The sequence below is a fragment of the Linepithema humile genome, chromosome 4 (genome assembly GCF_040581485.1).
Source record: "Linepithema humile isolate Giens D197 chromosome 4, Lhum_UNIL_v1.0, whole genome shotgun sequence".
Classification (NCBI taxonomy): Eukaryota; Metazoa; Arthropoda; class Insecta; order Hymenoptera; family Formicidae; genus Linepithema; species Linepithema humile.
In genome coordinates, this window is record NC_090131.1 from 6,250,441 (window position 1) to 6,270,474 (window position 20,034).

At 48.7% G+C, this 20,034-nt stretch overlaps 1 protein-coding gene and 1 long non-coding RNA gene across 3 annotated transcripts in view; one reads left to right on the forward strand and one right to left on the reverse strand.

Annotated features, from left to right (window-relative positions):
- The window catches only part of LOC136999454 (uncharacterized), a 147,278-nt gene that overhangs the window by 74,182 nt on the left and 53,062 nt on the right, over window positions 1–20,034 (reverse strand). The window lies entirely within an intron of this gene.
- ci (cubitus interruptus) overlaps window positions 3,195–20,034 on the forward strand; it is a 75,326-nt gene continuing 58,486 nt past the window's right edge. The window contains exon 1 of one of the 2 annotated variants that reach the window (XM_067353479.1): window positions 3,195–5,305. In XM_067353479.1, coding sequence (XP_067209580.1) covers window positions 5,067–5,305 — 239 coding nt within the window. In that variant the 5' untranslated portion in view covers window positions 3,195–5,066. The remainder of the gene's footprint in view (window positions 5,306–20,034) is intronic. The other variant, XM_012366523.2, reaches the window with a different exon arrangement.

Sequence of the window (20,034 nt, forward strand, 5' to 3'; positions counted from 1 at the left end):
TTTGTAAAACCGATGGCTCACAGAAAATGTAAGCCGTAAAATAATCCGACTGTCGAGTGTCGAGTAAGGATCTTTCAGATTCGTTATAATAATCAAGAATCATTGTTATAATAAATTACTTAATGTATTCCGTTTTTTTGTGTATTTTTTATTTCTCTTCCTTTTTTAGAAAATACCGAGAAATCTATATTTGTAATATCGTTAAATATTAGTAAAATGAATAGCTGTGATGTGCAACATATTGTTAAAAATGATTTTTAAACCAAATCTAAAACACGTAAAAAAATGATGCAATTATTCATTGAACACCAAATAAATCAACCAATCGTAACAGAGAGAACAATGAGAGGAATTACAAAAATGCGAAATTTTGCGACTTACTTTTCTTTTGTCTGCCATGTTCTTGGCAGTTTTATCGAAAATTTATTACATCAGAAACAAAAAGAAAAGCGCGGCGGGTGTCTGTAAAACAAGGTCGTTATTTTCTGACAATGAATATTTCCGAAAATTATTCGAAGAACCGAATATATTGATATAATTTTGTTTGACAGTTAAATATTTTACAGCAGAATGCTGGAAGATCAATGGCAATTTCAGAGAATAATTTGCAAAATCCTACGGTGCTCACAGTTGGGGTAAGTGCGACGCAAAAGGTCGAGCGAGAGGAAGGAGATCGGGAAACGTTGACGAAAGAGAGAGTGGGAAAGTACGAGAGGAAAGATGCAGCGAGAGTGGGGTACACCTGACCAACAGGTACCCGATGAGGTCCCCCATGAGCAGTCCCATCATTGGCTCGGCCCACTCTCCCACTACGCGGATGCTAAAGGGTTCCAGTCTTCCCTTTCTACAGTCAGCATTCAACATCTTACTGCATCTTACTGCTAGGACGCCTTCCGAACGAATCGAGATGCGAATAACGAGATTGAGATGCTACGAGATATCATTGCTTTGTTTTGTTGCTCCGCTCGCATTACTGCGAGTCAAAAATTTTCGATGCTCCGATCACTGACTCCTTTAATTCCACTCGCATAATTTGCAAATTTTTAAGGTATCTTGCGTCTCTTGTAAAATACGGTGAGGGACTATTCACTCTAATTATTCGATTAATCCCAGAGTGAATTGACGGAAAAATATCTCGCGGCGAAATTTGCAAACGTTTCTTGAGCGGCGCGGATATTGCATCAATACGGGCTAATAATAACATCGGTAACGCTATCGTTGCCGGGTAATAGTCAAGGCGTGGAAAAAGATGAAAACCGAAGCGGCGAATTGGAGGCTCTCGCGCAAAAGGAGATCCAAGGCGGGAAGAAACGGAAGGAGATCCTCTTATGCGCCGCGCGATCGTAACGAGCGCGGCGTTGTTGCCGGCTCGGCTGTACTTCGCATAGTGCATGTAACACGCGTACCTTTTTGTTTACACTGGATAACACGACTACCATGAAGCGAGGTAACCACTTTTTGCCGCGTTCTCTCAGGAGCAGTCCTGTAAGACGGATCGATTGGACGTAGCCGCACTCGCATATCGGCACTCTGTCGATTTTAACGACCGCACGGTCCATTCACTCCGGCCGGCCGTACAAAGCGCTCTCGGCTTTGACAATTCTATTTCTTGTCCGGTTCTCCTCGCCACATCTAAATAGCCGGCGGCGTCGACCACGACGATTCAAAAAGTCGACAAAACGTATCGATCGGACACGGCGGCGGGAAGGAGACAGGAAGTCACGCCTGTCGCGCGATATCCCAAAGTACACGTTTCGCGGCGAACGAACTAATGTCTTAGCAGCTCGATCGCGCGAACCGTCATTTCCTAACTTCTTGCTATTTGTATTTGTACTTGGACGATAGATATACAAATCAATGCGAAATAAAATGAATGCAAATCAGGGTGGACTACAAATTCCGAATTTTTGTGAATGAATTTTTTAAGATTTTTTTTAACATTTGAGAAATAAATGTTGAAATAAAAGTGATAAATATCGGAGCGAGCGATGAAGTATCAGTTCACGCTATGTGCATATTAACATTATGAAGGGAAACCATTGGTGTCGATCGCGGAAAGCCAATGATTAGCGCTTGTTCGCAAGAACGAGCAAGGCCAAGCGAATATACTTAAAAGCCCGGTAGATCGGCAGATCGTTTGACGATAATTAGGTCCCGCGAAACGGAATCCCGGAGGAAGCGACGGCGGCGCCCCAGCAAAATCAACAAAATAATGAGTAGTCACGGGTGTTTGTCGGCGGACATGTATGTAACGCGGGTTCGCGCCTGATGAGGAGGGTCTTCGCGGCCGGAGAATTACACGGACGTGTCAAAGGGTGGGAGGGCAGGGAGGGAGGCAAACGACCAGCAGGCTGAAGAGGACAGCCACAACGAGCCGACGGCTAGTTAATGGCTCTCTATGCACTTCAGCCCTTTCCCAACGACGATTATCGTGGCGCTTCATTGTCGCGGAATCTCTCATTCGAGATCTATGTGTTTCGGACGCTACGCGTTATTTTTAATAATTCCATTCTCACGGTTTGGAAATGATTATTCGCCGTTGCGATGCATTATTTTGCATTTTTTTATTGGGGCAACAAATTAATTAAAAATTAGTTATAGATATATGTTAAATATGCGATACCATGTTGATTATCAGATGATTGAGTGGCAGCTAGTTTTGTATTAGAAAAGCTCCAATAAATTCAAACGAGTTGTACGAGAAAGGAGAAGCATTACGCGCTACTGTCGAAGGAAAGACATTCATGTCGTAATAAAGCCGGCTAGTATCGTAAACGATTTCTCGAAATGGTACGCTCATTAATCTCGGGGAAAATAGGTTGTTACAAGAGCTGATGAGATGCGAGGCGCACCCTGCCACAAGATCCTCGCTTGTCTCACACGTGCTGCGCGGGAACACGAAACCAAAGGGACGAAAATGCGAAGACAGGCACGATATGCTGACGGGTGGGCGGATGAAATCCTTGCCGTCGGGTGACCAGATTTTTCTCCGACTAGTTTGCCTGCGAGAAAACGTTCAGCCATCGTTCTAAAACAAGACTTTCTAAAGAAAAAAACGAAACATCCGGAAAAATTCGAGTTAAACAACCGGAAATTGAGTGCTTTGAAAGACATTATGACGGAAACACGATTTTATAACGGCTATTACTATGCTTTGAAAAACTTTTCATGAGCGTAAAATTGGCATTTTTGGTAAAATATTGTGCTTTAAAATAGAAACTCCAGCAAGGCTTGAAAGAATCTTACTGCTATAAAATAACTTTCAAGTTAGAGCTACACGCAGTGCCCTTAATTATCACAGCTACACAATGGTACTGACTCGCATTTAGAGGTGATTATTCGTGGAAAAGAGAGAAAGAGAAAGGGAGAAAGAGCCGTCTTTCTCCGACACACCCACGCGCTTCTTCCCTTCGCAGTCGCGCGGGAACGAGACGAAAGATCGGAAAGGGCCGAGGAGTGGGAGTCAGGGCCGGCTGGTGCTAGTTGAGTTGTCGAGCTGACACGCATTCTCTCTCCTCGTTCCGCCATCGTCGTCTCTTTTCGGCTTTCGTCCCGGCCGCATGCTCCCTCTCTCCTCGCAATCCTTCCCACCATTCCCGATTGATCCGCCTCTCTTTCTCTCCCGCGTCCTCTCTCAACATCTCTCACCTCTTTCCCGCAAGCTTTCTTCCTCTCTTTCTCTCCCTTGCCTTTCCCTCCCTCCTGCCCGACGCCAGAAGCGTCCGTTCGTCTTCCTCGTTCTTATGTCGAATTTTCCTCCGCGCGTCTTCGCCGCCTCTCTGTCGCACGCCTACCCGACAGCGCACAACCGTAGCCGCATCGCCACACGCCCGACCTCTCTCCTTCTCGGCCGTGCTCCCTCTTTATGGCCATAGCGGACGTGGTGGTGGTGATGATGGCGGTGGTGGTGGAGTTTCAGTACCGCCATATCCGCCAAAGTACAAGCACCGTGACAGGGCCCGCATATACGTACGCGGACTTGTGCCTTTCCGCAAGTTTACCACGCGTGATTTTCTACACAGGACGAACGGATCGTTCGTCTAGACACGGCCGCTGATACCTAATGTCAGCGTGCTACGATCGCGGAGTAGAATCAAGTGTCGCGCGTCGTTACTTGCCGGTCGGCGAGCGGTGATCGCGATGCTCGAATGCGCTCGCACGTCGAGGGTGGCAGTGAGGAATGCAACCGCGGGGGACGTTTGACGCGCCACGTCGGAAACAATCCGACTCCCTTCGCCGACGGTGAACGTGCTCTCGATTCGCGCGAGCGGCGGGCGTCGCGGCACATTAATCGCGATCGATCGCAACCGCTAGATCTCGGTTGCCGACGGGCTCGTTCGCGCGGCGATAATATACGTGTCGTGACTTCGCGCGGTACGCACTGCGATATTTAGTGACCAATCGAGCTTGACCCGCATGGATTTAACGAACAGTGTGAGTCACCGGATTCAGCCGACGGCCAGTGAAAGGAGTCTCTCGTACGGAATCTATTGTACGGACAATTCGGATCCGTCGGCGAACAACCATCTCGAAGGATGAGCGCAGGCAGGATCTCGAGGGAACAAACGCACGACGACCGTGAACACTTCAACAATCGACCGTGACATCAGAGAGCCGATTGTTCTTAAGAAACGTGCTTGTTTCACGCCGATACAAACTCAGCGGGATTTTCCGGTGCCGACGAACTGGTCGACAAACACGACTCGAATTTCCTGTTCGATTTTCACCGGGGATAAAAATTTTAAGCTTGCAGAATTGAAAGAGTGTATCTTGCGAGACGTCCTCGATCTATCTCGATTATTTATTCAGCGAAGGACAGACGAAGTGCGATCACAATAACGCGTTAATTTGTGAGTTTTCCTCGGAGAACACGTGCTGTGGCTTCTCAGCGAACGGATTATGTTCACCCGTCGTTGTTGTCATCGGTGCCGCAAACATAAGGGCATCAAAACAGCCGATTTGTCTTGATCCTGGAAGAAGAGGGTGGTAACTTTGTGGCGCGACAGCTGGCCTTAGCAGCAGCAGCCGCAGCCGCCGCCGCCGCGGCGACAGCGGCCGTCGGCAAGATGCCGGAGAAGGAGGTCGCTTATCAGGAGGCATTCTCGTTGCTGCCGCCGCCGCCGCCGCCGCCGCATCATCCGCACTCGGCCTTCCACGCGGCCTTCCATCCGCATCCCCATCCGGCGCCTCCGCCGCCGTTTCATCCGCATCACGGACCGCCGCCGCCGCCGCATCCGGCTTGGGAACATCACGCGGCGGCAGCCGCCGCTGCCGCGGCCGCGGCTTTCCACGCCCCACCGCATCCGTAAGTCTTCAAATTTGTTTACTTTGAGATGTTGGTAGTCCTGTGAGTAACGGCAGCGAATTTAGGGAACGTCGGTGCTGCGTCAACGTATACGAATTATCGGCGCTTCGAATTTCAGAGCAGAGATTCTAGAATGTCTCCATCTTCTCAGCTTCCCAGATATGCATCTTGTGAAGCAACGTTTCGTACGGTGTTGTGACTCGACATAATCATTTCAGATCTCCTCTGCATACTTGCTTTCTTTGTACTCGTGTTCTCAGTGTTGTAAAAAATTCCGTACACTTGTATTACTTAAAAGTTCAGTTGAATAGCATTTTCATAATAAAGGCATCTATCTTCCGCGAACTCGCGCCAGCTAAATATACACATAAAAATATGATTTTGTGTATAGATTTTATTGTGCGCAAAGTACCATTCGGTGACAAAAACTATTTACATTCGAGCGCTTCGTGCTCGCTCACTCGAAGGCTACGATGTAAAGAACGCGCGGATACATAAACAACACCGGGCGCACAATCAAAGTTCCGGCCGAATCTGTAATACACAGCGAAACTTTCATTTTAACAAATTCATTTCGACGAAATCGGCTCGTATGTCGGGCACACAGCTGCCGGATTTGCTCGTAATTGCTACTCGGCGCTTACCACTCCTGACTGTAATTGTCCTTACCTATATTTAAGTGAAATTCACAGTCGCGATTAAGTATGAATCAAGATCGATCGTTACGGCATAGTCGTCGATCGCACATGACGATCGATTAAGATTAAAGAGTAGGAATTACCGTCTTGTCGTATTATTCTTTCGCGCGGGGCAGGCCGTAATATCGAAACTGCGGAATTTCCATCAAACTTCGTCAATAATTAGCTCATTCTCGATATGAAATCGCGGATACGCGCGCTGAAAGGGACACTAATTTATGCGCATTCACCTATAATTTGCACGTACGAGAGTATACGTGGCGCTAATTGATCGCGTTGTATTTTGCGTAACATGATTATTCTTAATGAAAACCGCGGTATCAACAATTTCAGTCGTATTTGCATAAACGACGGATTCGCGATAATCGTCGCGGCGAGAGCAGATACGTTCGTGCGGCTGCAAGAGCGGCGGGGCAAGAAGCGCGCGTTAACAAGAAGCTTCGACGCGGAGAATTGGCGGCGATCGGAAAGCGTTGGAACGCCCGAGTCGGATCGAGCGGCGGAAAGAAGTTCTGCTCGGGCGAGGAATCGCGTTACCCGACAGAATAAGCGCTTAACGTCTTAATCGAGTTAATTAAAGCCTCCTCGCACGTTTCCACGTTCCGCGAACACGACACGCGATTGCACGCAACGAGATTACCCTTCCTCCCGGCTCGACTCGTCCCGCTCTCGCCACCGAGACCTAGGGCGCTCTCGGACGGTGGAAACGGCGCGGCGAGCGACGCAATAATTAGACGCTCCGGCGCGGCCCGAACAAAGCCCACGGTTTCCCTCCTTTCAGCGCTTCATTTTCACCGTGCGATTGCGGTCATGCGGCGGGATAATAGCGGCCGCGCTATTACTCTCGATAAGGGACTGACGCGCGTGGAACATTGGGGCCTTTAAGTGAACGCGATCGCATGTCAGATTTGTTACAACGCTTCTCACGAGTTTATAACGCGCGACAGTGTTGTGAAACACCGCGTTATCCGTATCGTTCACCGCCAAACCGGTGGTCAATTAATAACGCACAATTAAAGTGACAATTATGCAAGAAGTCGGTCGCTTAATCTCCGTCGTCTCGGGCGACATGAATATTTTAATCGAAGGGAGAACGGGGGAGGGGAAAAAAAGTCGCATTAAAAGTGTTGTAAAACTTCGGCGCTGATTCTTCAACGGTATTAAATCAGCCGGCAACCGTAGCAGGTGTTCGGAGACGGCAATCACCGGAGCTCCAGTATGTCGGTCCAATTAAGCATTTAATTGCAACAGTTGCCACCCTCTCGATCATCCGTAATATTGTATCGATAAGAGGGGGGGGGGGCGGGAGGGTGAGGGGGAAGAAGAGAGAGGAGAGGGAGGGCAAGTCGAGCGCGTTTCGAGAGCGGCCTATAAATCTTCGGCCGACAATTTTATCGGGGGACGCAAAATGCGTGATCGCGCGTAGAATGTCGATCCGAATATAATTACACCGGCTGTACTCGCGCGGAATTACGCCTGATTCGCGAGAATTACCTAAATTTAATCACGTATAATAATGCGGAATCTGAATATACGCGGGCAGATTTATGCCGCGACATTTGCGGATGCGAGAGTGCAGATTATAATACTCGCTCGCTTTCGTCGCCATCGCATTATGCAGAAAATAAAAGTTAGCTTCTAAATATGTATGCAAAATTTAAAGTAAAGTATTTTAAATTACATACTAACCTTTTAAAAACTTTTTTTAGCACCCGTGCGTCATATTTTAATCTCGTTTATTTGACCAGAGCTAAATGTGCATTTGAATTGAAAATGCGCTTTAAAAAAACCTGGAATTTTAAAACGAAACTCAATCCGACAATACTAATTTCGCGGTTCTCGCGAGCGAGCGCACCGATTATCGAGTCCCTCTCGCCTTTGTTCATCCGCTTTCTTTATTCGCGCCACGATCTCGGCGCTCGCAGTAGGAGGCCGAGGAGCGAATCACGCGTCGGCTTCGTCGCGGTCGTTGCATGCGCGCAACTAAACGAACGACGACGTGAATGGAGGCGGCTTAGAGGGTGAAAATCTAAAAAGCGAAGAAAAGACAGAAGGGAAAGGCCCGCGCGAATCTAATTCACGACGAGGGAGACACGCGTGTCGGTCTTTACGAGGCTTCGCGGTTTTACAATGAACACGACACTGTAAAACGTCGTAAAGCCATCTCCCGAGTTATGTGACAGATCAGACAAGTAGCACACGCGCTCGCGAGCATGCGTGTACAGCGAGTCGCGGCGAAAACCGACAACGCGTGACCGATGCACCGGCGCGAAGACCCGTCCGCGGCGGAACACAAACAGTCAAAAACGAACGTCTCGTTCGAGGGATGAAGGCTTTTTTTTGCACCGCTCAGTTTCCATGTCTGTAATAAGTAAAGGATGCGCGAAGATACCTCGCTGTCGTTGACTAATAGAAAATAGCTGATTTATTGGCGCCGCCGCTACCTCATAATTTACTTAACTGCTACATGTTTCTGCCGCGCTTTTCGCAAATGCTGGAAAGTACGCGTAGACCTCTCGATCGTGGAACGACGCAATAAAATATTGCACGGCCATTACATGGCTCGTTGCGCGACGCGTAAACCGGCTGCGCTAAGGCGACGAGTTAAGGATTTCGAGACGAGAGATGTCTTGTTCGGAGATCCTTTTATTTCGAAGTGGACATAAGCTCGCGACAAGCGACATTAAATACCATCGAACTGGCAGGCGTGTTTTCTCTCTAAATTAATATTTCGCGATGTCTCGAATACGCAATTTATCTGTACGCATTACGCTTGTAATTGCGCGTTATATTTTTAATCAGTTGGAGCAATCTCGCGTATCGCGATTGTATTGACCGAATTAATCCGTGCGAAACTTATATCGCGATTCGATTGTACCCGATAAGTAATGGTTCTCTCGTGCTCGAGTCGTAAAAGTTAGAAGCGTGCCCTGTTAATTTTCATGCGCGATTTCCTCCCGTTCTTATCGCACGCGGGGATTGTTCGCGACGCGATACGGTCGATCAAAACTTCCGCAGACCGGATAGAGGAACGACGTGGCGGGTGTAAAATGCGCGGTACGCGCCGGGCGCCTTCCCCTTTGCCCTCTCCGCGCCGCCTTGAACGGATATTTTCGTCTCTTTACGAGGATGCGAGACACGCCGTGTATTTTTGCCTTCGGCGTTTCGCCCCGTCACAGTGAAACGATATCGTCGGTTCCACGGCGTCTCCGCTGACGAGCCGCGTCCGACGTTTCGACACAGTAAACGCTTAAAGTTCCGCTAATGCATCGCGGAGCGCCGCGTCGGACGGCAAAACAACATCTCGATTCTCTTTGACGTCGATAACGACGCGCCGAATCGGAGCGATTGACCCGGAAAAAAATCGGCTATCTAAATCTGAATATCGAAAATCGGCGAAAACCGTTTTTTATCGTAATCGCGAGCGAAGCGTTTGACCCCACGCACCGTTCGTGGGAGGAAAATCTCGTTTCGCCGCGAAACAGGACACAAACAATTCCACTGAATCGCCTCGCGTCCCGTTTATGAATCTCTTCATCGCGTGGGCTGTCGTGAACGGAAGGGAAACGGAGAGATGCGGGCGAGCGTTGTCACGCGTCCTGAAAACAAACGAGACGCGCGGGCTACCAGACATGCTGGTATCCATCGGGCCTTCCACCGTCGACGACCGCGTCCAGATCGGATCTCGCGCGCGTAAAATGTCGCGAGTTCCTCCACTCGCGCTTTATCGGCGTTGAATTTTTCACGCCGCCGCGGAACGCGCCTTTTAATTTGCCGGACACGACGTCGATTCCCTCCCCCCGGCTTCGCGCCAATCTTCTCGATTTTATCGAAATATATATTATTCGCCATGGAATACGAATGCGCGGATATATTCTCGCCGATGATCTTTTTAATTCGCTCGCTGCCCCGAGACCGGACCGTTTCGCGCACACTTATAAGGTGCGATCGCGCGCGCGCGCGCTTTTCGCTTATCGAAATACGCTCGTCGAGGCGCGCGAGACGTTCGCGACACTTCTCGTTCCGCTTGTCGCGCGACGTTACCTTTGCATACTCGTTCGTGCGGATTTCACCTCGATGAAAACGAAGCAGATCGGACGGCGAGTCGTGCATACCGAGGCTTATGTAAAAATGTATATAAATTTATACATTTTACTTGAGAGATATCTCGCGCGTTTAATTTGCGCCGTCGTTCGCACCGAAAGAAGCACCGTCACCGGGAAGCGTGTACTTGGTTCGCGAAAACATCAAAACTATTTTGCTGCCGATCGCGTCACCCTTGGCTGGTCACCCGATACTCGTGTTACGGCGTAAACACGGCCGAGCGAGCACACGCGATCACGTACGCCGTCGGCAATGCGCGGATGTACGTAAAAACGGGGGAGGGGGCGGGGGAGGGAGTGAAGGCGATTTGTCAGCGCGCGGCATCGCGATGCGCACGGTAGGGACTCGTCGAAGGAAGACATTCCCTTCCAGCTTCGGAACCGCCGATGCCTCCTCGCCGCCCGCGTCCCTGCCTTTTCGCACGAATAGAAAGAGCCCACGGTGCCGACCGTCGCGATACGCGTACCGCACGCGCGATTTATCATTGGCGCGCCGTCCATTGATAAATTCCACGCATTCATAACGCCGTGGCCCCGCGTTTTGCACCCGGGAGCCCCGGCTCTGCCGGGCCCACAGGAGACACACGATACCCTCAGGTACGATACGATACGTCGCGATAGCGCGCCGCATTGCTTGCGTACGTCCCGCTCTCGCTCCGCTTGTGGCGAGCGTGTATGCACACGCAGAGCCGGTAACGCGAGAGGGCGAAATTTGCGTACGAGTGGCACTCTCTCTTGTCCCGCTTTAACTCTTCGGTATCGTCGGTCTATCAAAGGAACGCTAATCAATTAACGTCCAAAGATACGTCTTGTATCTAAAATAATTTTTAATCATTTTTTTTTAAACGATTTTATCTTTCTTTGCATACTTCTAAAGAGATTGCGATTACAATCAAGATGCTTGACTCCTCGCTGCTTGTGAATGATAAATGTGAAAATTGACATGACGGTTTATTACACCGATATTACCGATGAGAAAAATCATGTTACGAGCTGTTTTGCTCAAATTAATCGTATGACGACCGACGCTAATGTTGCATCATAATTATTGCACGTGTAGATGCGTTTATAATCGTAATGAAGGAAGGGGTGAAAAATTACAATAAGAAGTGACGTATCTCGCCACCCGTGAGAAACGCACTCATAGCTGGGATGACTCGCTCAGAGGCTAATCGCTTTAATGAGACAATTAGGCGATGGTACTCGTTGATAAGACGGGTTTGTTTTGTCTGCTTCAACCGAGTTGGTGTACCCCCATCGCTGAGATTGCGGCGCGCCAAAGGATTCTCGCGGCTCGTTTCGTTCAAATAAATATTCATTATCGCCGATGCTTTTCGTTCGCTCGATCAACAGTGCGCGTACATGACACAGGAGGTTCGCGGAAGGCGAGAGATAGTCGTCAGCGCGCGTTATCAATCGTTTGCTTTGCCGCTGTTGCGCGCGGTATTGATGCTAAAAGTCGATTAATTTTTGGTATTGTAATTATTCATTACCAATTGGAATAAATTATTATAAATCTTGATAATCAATTCTTTTTCTCCTTAAAATTGTTCATTTTTCCAATAAAATACTTCTAGAATTTTTATGATATCGTAATTGCTGTATAATTTCAATACAGCGTTGCGAACCGCTTTAAAAAATAAACGAGTAGTGTCGAAAAAAAAAAAAAAAAAATCGGACGATATGCGATTTAATATTGATTTTGTCCTATTGTCCGAGTGCCTTCGTTCGCAACATCGTCGACGAGAGATATTTTTAGAGCCCGGAATGGATTCTCGCACGGATCCCACAGTGTGTTTCGTCGAGTGTTAAGAAAACCGTGATATGCATTTTTTGAGACAACAACGCTCTGGTTTCTATGATACCTTGTACCAATGTCGTCGAAGTTCTCGAAAGGAAGGTAGAAACGTGAAAAATGTATCGCGACGCAGTTAGGGGTGGCTCGGCGAGAGCACGGCTCGTTGCCGCTTTCGTTGCTCGCGGAGGGGAGCGGCAGGCATGGAGGGAAGGGGGAGCAGGCGCGAGGTGCGCGTCGGTGCATAAACAACGTTGTAAGTCGACGAAGCACGCGTGGCTCGCATAAAATCTCATAATGCCCTTGTCCAAACAAACGCACGGTGGCGGTGTTATGGCGTTGGAGAATTTACCACTCGGGCATCTCCCTTCGAGAGAGAGAGGGTCCTCCGTGCGCGCGTAGGAGCAACAATCTCGAATATCCGTGGCCGTTTCGATTCAAACCGCTCTCTTCGATCGAGTAGTCGCGTCCGGTCGGGACGCGCGCGGGTCCCGCGGGCTTTTTAATCCGATTGTGCCGAAGCTGCGCCGATCGCGGGCGCGCCTCGTCGCCGAAAGCGCGGTATCACAAGTGACGGTTTAACGGGCATGTTTCTCTTCTCCGTAAAGTACACTGGTTCGAGGGATTATCCGAACGCATACCCATCACGTCGGTTTACGTTGGTTCGCACGGGGATGAATCGTTCCGCTAATTTCTGCCTGTCCACCGTGCACATATGTTAGAGGTGTTTCCTTTAGACGTTATGTGTCTTTTTCAATTTTTAAAACAAAACTTTCTACGGATTTCTCGAATAGATAAGCTGTGCGCGGATCGGCTCGCCGCGATTCTTCGAGCGAGATAAACGACACGCGCGGTCACCGAAGCGTGGAGCGAAAATTGCACGGAGAGAAAGACAGAGATGTGGTGAGGAAAGGCGAGAATCTTCTTAGAAGCGGCGTAAAGATAACCGTTCTATCCGCGCCGATCGACCGTCCGACTCGTAATCCCCGCATAGATCGCTTGTATAGATCCGTCCGCACGCCGTCGACTGTCCACTGTCGAGTTAACGACGCGTAATGACAGCCGACGGAGGCGGCGGACACGGTTTTCCAGTTGGACCTTTTTTTTTCTCTCTCCACTGCTCCGGGCGCCGGAATCCGTACCGCGAAAACCATAAAGTCGAACACCTTCGGCCGACTTTTAATGCCGGTCGCCGACGGACATTGCTCGCGATTTTATCATCAATTCGCCGCGCCGCGAGAATCGTTAAGATCAGCTTTCCACGAGTAGGATTGCTGTCGCGAAAGGCGTTTGTTTCTTTTTCTCTTTTGCCAATGCGCGCGCCTACGTCGAAACCATAAACCCGGCTGAAGTCGAGTAGCCGAGCAATTTCGCTGCGAAAATCGGCGTCGCCTGGAACGACGATATTCTCGGACGATAAACTTTCATGTTATCGTCCGGCTGTCAAGCGTGCTTATTCGTCGGACGGAAAAATCTGCGGGCGAACGTCTCGCTTCTCGTTTTATTGGCGTTTCGGTTTTTCTCCAGTCTATATTAGTTGTGTGATGTCGCAAACAATCACGTAACATTGTACGATGAAAATATTATGGAGATAAGCGCGCAAGCGTTCTTTCCTCAGTGAAAATTTATTATTTTCAGCGCGATAAGGATATTAAAATTTGTAAATTATTTGCTATCGAATAACGTATACCTGAGCAGACTGTTTCTACAAATAAAAGAAAGAATGTTTTTTTTTTTTTTTTTTCTTAAATCGATCCGATCTTCTCTTTCGCGTGAGATTCGAGAAATCTTAGCCGCACGAGTTTTTCCGTGCGAGTTCCATTTCGTGTTTTGCTGCCTGCCAACCGCGCTAATTGAGCCATTAACTCCGCCCTTTAATCTTTCGGTTCTTCCCTCGACGTTCGACTTCCTCCGTTCTGGGAAGAAGAGGAGGAAGCTTCAAGAGAGATCCAAATCGAATCTTCATGTTCGGGAACGAAGGGTCAGAGTAAAATACTTAATGTTCGTTCATCAAGGCAAACCATTAATTTGTAGAATACATTATGCTGATTAAAAATGATGTATAAATTACTCTTGATTACTCAACAAAATATATTTTTTAATCAAATGACGTAAGTAGAAAATTCTATAAACATTCTAACCGACTAGATTGCGTCCCGCCTAATATATTAATGCAGTATATTAAGTCAATTTTTTTTTGCCTGTTTATTTTCCTTAATGCGGATTACGTGCCCAAGTTCGCACGTACTCCAACTGACATTTCGCGGGTCGATGTTTATTATCTTCCGCTTTGACGGCGGCTGAACGAGAGCTAGTAAGCAAAACATTTTTGTATATACAAAGATAACACGAATACCGGCTGTATCTTTCGCTTCATTGAACTTTCATGACACGCGGGTGTTGCCGTCCTCGGCCCTCGGATCGTGATCGAGGCGATTCATGATTTTCTAAGCAGGCGAGAGAGCGTTCGATGCCGCGCCTCGAAAATGCGTGTGTGTCCTAAACCAACATCTTTATGAACTCGATGTTTCTCCCGAGTCCGACTTATTACGTTGATTTATCGCTTTTGTGCCGCCGTGCCCATCTGCCTCCGTCGCGTTCCACGGTCGCCGCCGTCACCGCGAAGATCTCTATAGACCTTTAAATTCAGAGTCCGAAATCTTTCGAGAGGCATTCGAAGGGGGATCGAAACCCCTGTGGATTTCTTTTCACCGAAATTCAACGCTGTGGCTCGCTTGCAGATTGAAGTTATAAATTCGGCGGTTTCAGCTCGCTCGAAGAACTCAATTTTTACGCTCCTTTATTAATGTATTAAATTAATTACTGATCTCCCGCGATATCCCTTCTCGATGCAAGTTGAAATTGATACCCCCGCTCGTACCATTCTCGTAAATTGAAGTCAATCACTTTCGGTAGCCGCGCCGATTATCGTTAATGATCATCTCATCAATATCCGTGAAGCATATTTCACGCTGATGCAGGCGCGATCGATCGGGCAGCGACGCGATGTAAACGAAGTAGCGATCCACGATCTTCCCTGAAATCTCCTCACCAGCGGAGGCGCGGTATCGATACACAGGGGTCATCGACGGGGGATATCATCGAGAGGAGGAAATTTCACTCTCGCGTTGTGAACCGCGCCTAAAAGATATCGAGATGCGTGGTCGCGCGAATGGGCGTGCATCCGATTATCTTGGTAACTCAATCTCTCTCCTCTCGAGTCTTGCCGTTCCTAGAGGCCCTCGCAATCTACCCGATCCGGTGCGTTGAAGAAAATCACAGGGTGCCGCGGGCAATAATGCAATACACAACGGTGGGAGCGCGCGCTCTTTTCTTTCGGAATCGCCGATAGCGCCTATTTTTTCCCTATCAATGCCGTATTTGTTCTTCAAGTTTGTACAAGCTGCTATTTACGGCGATTATCGGCAGCAATGATCGCGACACAGTTGAATTGCTCCGAAGCCGACCGCGCCTTCTCATTGCAGAAGTACAAACAGCACGCGAAAAATTGCACTATGTATACGCGTTACACGCGTTACAGCTAAGCGAATAATAGGAATAATTTGTTTCTTGTTATCTCGCCAATTATCGAACCTAATAATGGAGATGCTTACATCGGCGGGTTGTTTGCACAAAGAGAGAGAGAGAGAGAGAGAGAGCGTGCGCCGCGATAATCCCCGGTACACGTCCCGTCGCGAGAGCGATGCAGCGCATATCGCAATTATGTAAAGCGACGGTTCCGCGAGTAACGCGCGCGCACGAGTCGCACCAGTTACGCCAAAGCGCCACGCGCAAATTATTGCGTATACCTACGCGCACGCAGGTTTATCCTGTACTCTGTGTACTGTGTACACATCCCGCGCTTACGCGCACGCACTCGCGTGAAGCAAAGAGATCACTCCCGTGCTACTTAACGCTTCCCCCCCCCCGCCCCCTCGGAGTCGATAACCGTTCGATATTCCGTGAGAGTCGGCTTCAGCGCCGCGGAGCATCTTACGTACACACGCGTACGTGTTCCACGAATCTCTCCTTTGAGATTTTCACGCGTCGTACTCCGACACGAAACACGCGCAGCAGCCACGACACAAGAGCGATACTTCTTTCGGACTTGACCTAAAAACGCGACCCGCCTACGCCGGTCAACGGGCTCTTTCTATACTAACCGAATCTCGCGTTCTGTTCGGAAACTCATGCGCGCTCCGTCAGATCCGATCCGGTCGGACGTTTTCGTGCAACGCGCGGCGCATTAAACGTCACGGTGGATGCACTAATTAACTCGTCGGTGATAAGCGTGATTTTTGCACGAGAGAGTCAATCGGGTTTGAATTACCGGCTCGTAAATTACGCAACGCATTCCATTGCAAACTTTACGTGCGTTTAATTATCGTCGTAGGAGTTTTATCAACGTTAATTTCACGCGCGTGATATAATTAATGGAATAATTATGGAAATAATTAATAATGATATATTTGAAGAAACATTTGAGCTGTGAAAATGCTAATATCATTATAATCGATGTGATAAAATTTTTAAAATGTGTGAACATTGCGCTGCTAATAATCAAGTTATTTTATAGCTAACGGGTATCGCTAATTAACGATTGCTGATTATTCTTTTAGCATTATATAGAGAAAAAATTGATCAGGGAAAATTCACAAAATCACATTAATGCACATAATCTGAAAGAATGTTAAAATAATAATTATAAAAGATTCATATTTTTGGAAAATTAATTTTTTGGCGATTGCTGAGCATTTTCTAAATCCGCTCCTGATATCTCGAGACGTTCATCAAAGAAACTCGGAGCCACGTGGACAGAGGCTCCTCTTAATCGAAAGAGCAAACGTTCTCTCTCTCGTGCAAACGAAAGATAATATCCCGCAACGTTTGCCGAACGTTCGAGTGTGGACGTCGAAATGATCGAGAATGCCTGCCTTGTGTATCGGTTTCAACTTTCACGAACCTTCGCACGATACGACCTCCTCCTTTCGCGTGGAAACAGTTTCCTCGGCGAAAGCACCGCTCGTTTTACCGGGATTTTTACGGGAAATTTCGTGGCCGATTGACGTGTTTACGTTTACGCGAACTCCTGCGTTGTTACCGAAAACGCGTGCGTGCCGAATTCATCGCGACGTACGCAACGTTACGTGTTGCGGATCGGGAATCGAGAACGAAGTTGTTTCTCCGACTCGTAGCCGCCTCTCGGTTTCCTCGCGCGCTCGTAAAATCGATTGGTCGATTGCCTCGGCTCGGTCATTTCGCTCGATCCGCGCACCGCGAAACGTGATCGTATCACCTGGCCAATCCGACGGCCGGGTATCGAGTATTCATTCGCTCGTGCGATTCGGCGGCTTGCCATTCGATTCGTCGGCAACAAATCATCGTCGAGAGGCACGCGTACCTTTAAACGGCGCCTCCGCCCTATCAGTCTTCCTCGCGGCGGGAACCGGCGATGAGGAACGTTATAAATCGTCCAACTATCTGTCAAACTACCAAAGAACGTAAATCTTTGAAAATCTCCTTTGTGTAGATCGCGGGAAAAAATTAATCAACCACGCTCATTTAATTATTACATCGCCGTTAATTGAACACTTCTCACCTACAATCCCGTGTTAATTACCTTTACTGTTTAATTGACGGCTTTCAGATTAGGTACTGACGGGACACGCGCGAGCTTTATTATCAGTCGCGCGTAACGACTCTCTCATAAATGAGGACGAACGGGAACAAGTTTTGTCGCGAATCTCGCGTCGCGCCGCTTCCAACGCGATAGCGAACGCGATAGCCGTAATGTCATTTCGGTACGTGTACAGGACCGAGCCTGCACGGTCGGGGAATAGAGGCGAGATGTGTCCGATGTATCCTGCCTAACGACTAATGCGTCTCGCAGCGGGAATTCTCGATCGGTATGTCTTCATCCTTCTTCGCGGCAGGTGCGAGATTTGCGACGGAGAAACTGCCGGAGCGCACGACAAAATAAAGGTGAAACTGAGGCCGCCGGAGAGGGGAGCGATATTTCGCGTGGGTGATGCAGAAATGATAACGAGTGTCTTCGACCGGGCGATAATCAATCAAGCGCGATAATACCTCGTCGGCGCTGCGAAAGTAGAAAGTTCGAGTCGTGGAAGTTAATTATAATCAATTGCATCGAACAATCGTATTTGTCGAGTGTTGCGTTCGGCGATGAGCCGCGAGACCAAATCGGCAATCTCAAGTACTCGCGCGAATATCACGGATCAGGGACGAGCGGAGGGAGGAAGATGGAGGATAAGGGCAAGCGGAGCAGCATCAAAGATGAAGTTCACAGAGGAGTAGCACGACCGAGTCGGTGGTGCCATGCATCATCGACCCGGACAGCTCGCTGCCCTCTCCGCGGCCTCTTCTCCACCGTGTTCCGCTCCGTTTCGTTCCTCCTCGTGCGCCTTCTTCGGCTGGCCTCTTACCTCCGCGAGATCATCCTACCGCGAATGCCTGCCTATCTGCTCGGCTTTAACCTCCCCCCCCCCCTCCCCGCCGCTCAGATCCTCAGCGGCTCGGCAGCAAAAAGAATAAGGCCGAGCGGTTCCGTGAGATCACCTGGGATCGATCGATCGATCGATCGCACATACATCTCTCTCGCTGGTAGGCAGATATTTGTTCTAAATAATAGCCGCGGCGAACCCTTCGGCCTGCACGTAGAAAAGCCTATTATTATCGGGGGAAAGATCGCTAAAAGTCCACCGATTGTCGGTGGACGAAATGTTATAACAAGCGCAAACACGATACTTGACATTTTAAATATTAAAATAACGATATAAAAAATAGCTTGTATTAAATTTACGTATTTTATTTTACTGCAATATTTATTACCGCGATATGGAAATACAATTATATTTTTCGTGGAAAAGAACAAATCGTATAATTAGCAATGATCTAATTCAGTGATAAATTTAAATAGTCTAATGAGACGCGCGGATGACTGTAATGATTACTGGAGGAACGTTTCGAGATCCAGTAAAACGGAACGCGTTCCGCCCCCTCTGTCCTCTTCCCGGGACTCGCGTGGCTTCGTCTCGCCCCGTTCGACGAGAATGCCAACGATAAACGGCGATCGTTTCACTCGGGCTCGGGCTGAGTAAACCTAGGCACAACCCTCTCCCCGGATAAGATCGCGGCACGGTCCCGAGTAGACGGCGGAGTTAAAGGATAATTTAGTAATTACGGCCAGATGCTTGCCCCCCCGGGCAACTTCTCCGCCACTCCTACGAACGTAATCGCGACTCTCGGGTCGTATGCGTACGTATTCCGCGCGCTTGTCTCTGAAAGCGCGGTGTTTATCAATCGCGCGTCTAAAATTTCACGACGCGCACGGAACGAGCGGGGTAATTTTGTATCTCTCCGATCTCGTCCTCCGCGTCATTTCAGGACGTTCCTTGAAATTTCAGACCGTCGTCGTTTCGCGTGGAAAATATTGAAATCGATTTCGCGCGATTTTCCGTCCTTTTTTTTTCCGCCCGGACTGCTATTCTCGCGCGACAATTGTCAATGCCGCGATCCGTCGCGTTCGCGCGAAAGTGCGAGCGAGAACAAATCGCTCGCGGAGTATACGTACTTATATATATATATATGTAGGCAGTTTACGCGCCACGGAGATCGTGCGAGTTTACTGCACGAGCGTGCCTCTTTGTCCGGTGCGCGCACGCGAGCGCGCGCCTTTGCTCGTGTGCACGCGAATTTATGCCCTCCGTCCTGCTCGCACGAAAGCATTCTATCTTCATCTTCGTCTGATTCACGTGCCGACCGTAGATGATGCATCGTCCCGTACGTCTCGATCGGAATCTTTCCTCTCCCTCGCGCACCCATTCCTTCATCGGCTCGTCCCTCTTTTCCTCCTCTTCGTGCTTCTCCTTCTCGCTCTCGCTTTCGCTCTAGCGGCCTTAACAAACGCTGGATACAACTCAATCGTCGGTCACGATCCTCAAGGGGCTCTCACACCGGCAGTGGACGTATCTCGCTTCTCGCATGACAAATTGGATAAAAGCGGATTACCCGCGCCATAGTTTCACCGGCGAGTCTTCTTCGATTACTCACGATTATCGAGCTTTCACGTGTTTGGAGAACGTAACATGCGCATCTCCCTCCGCATTGACCGAA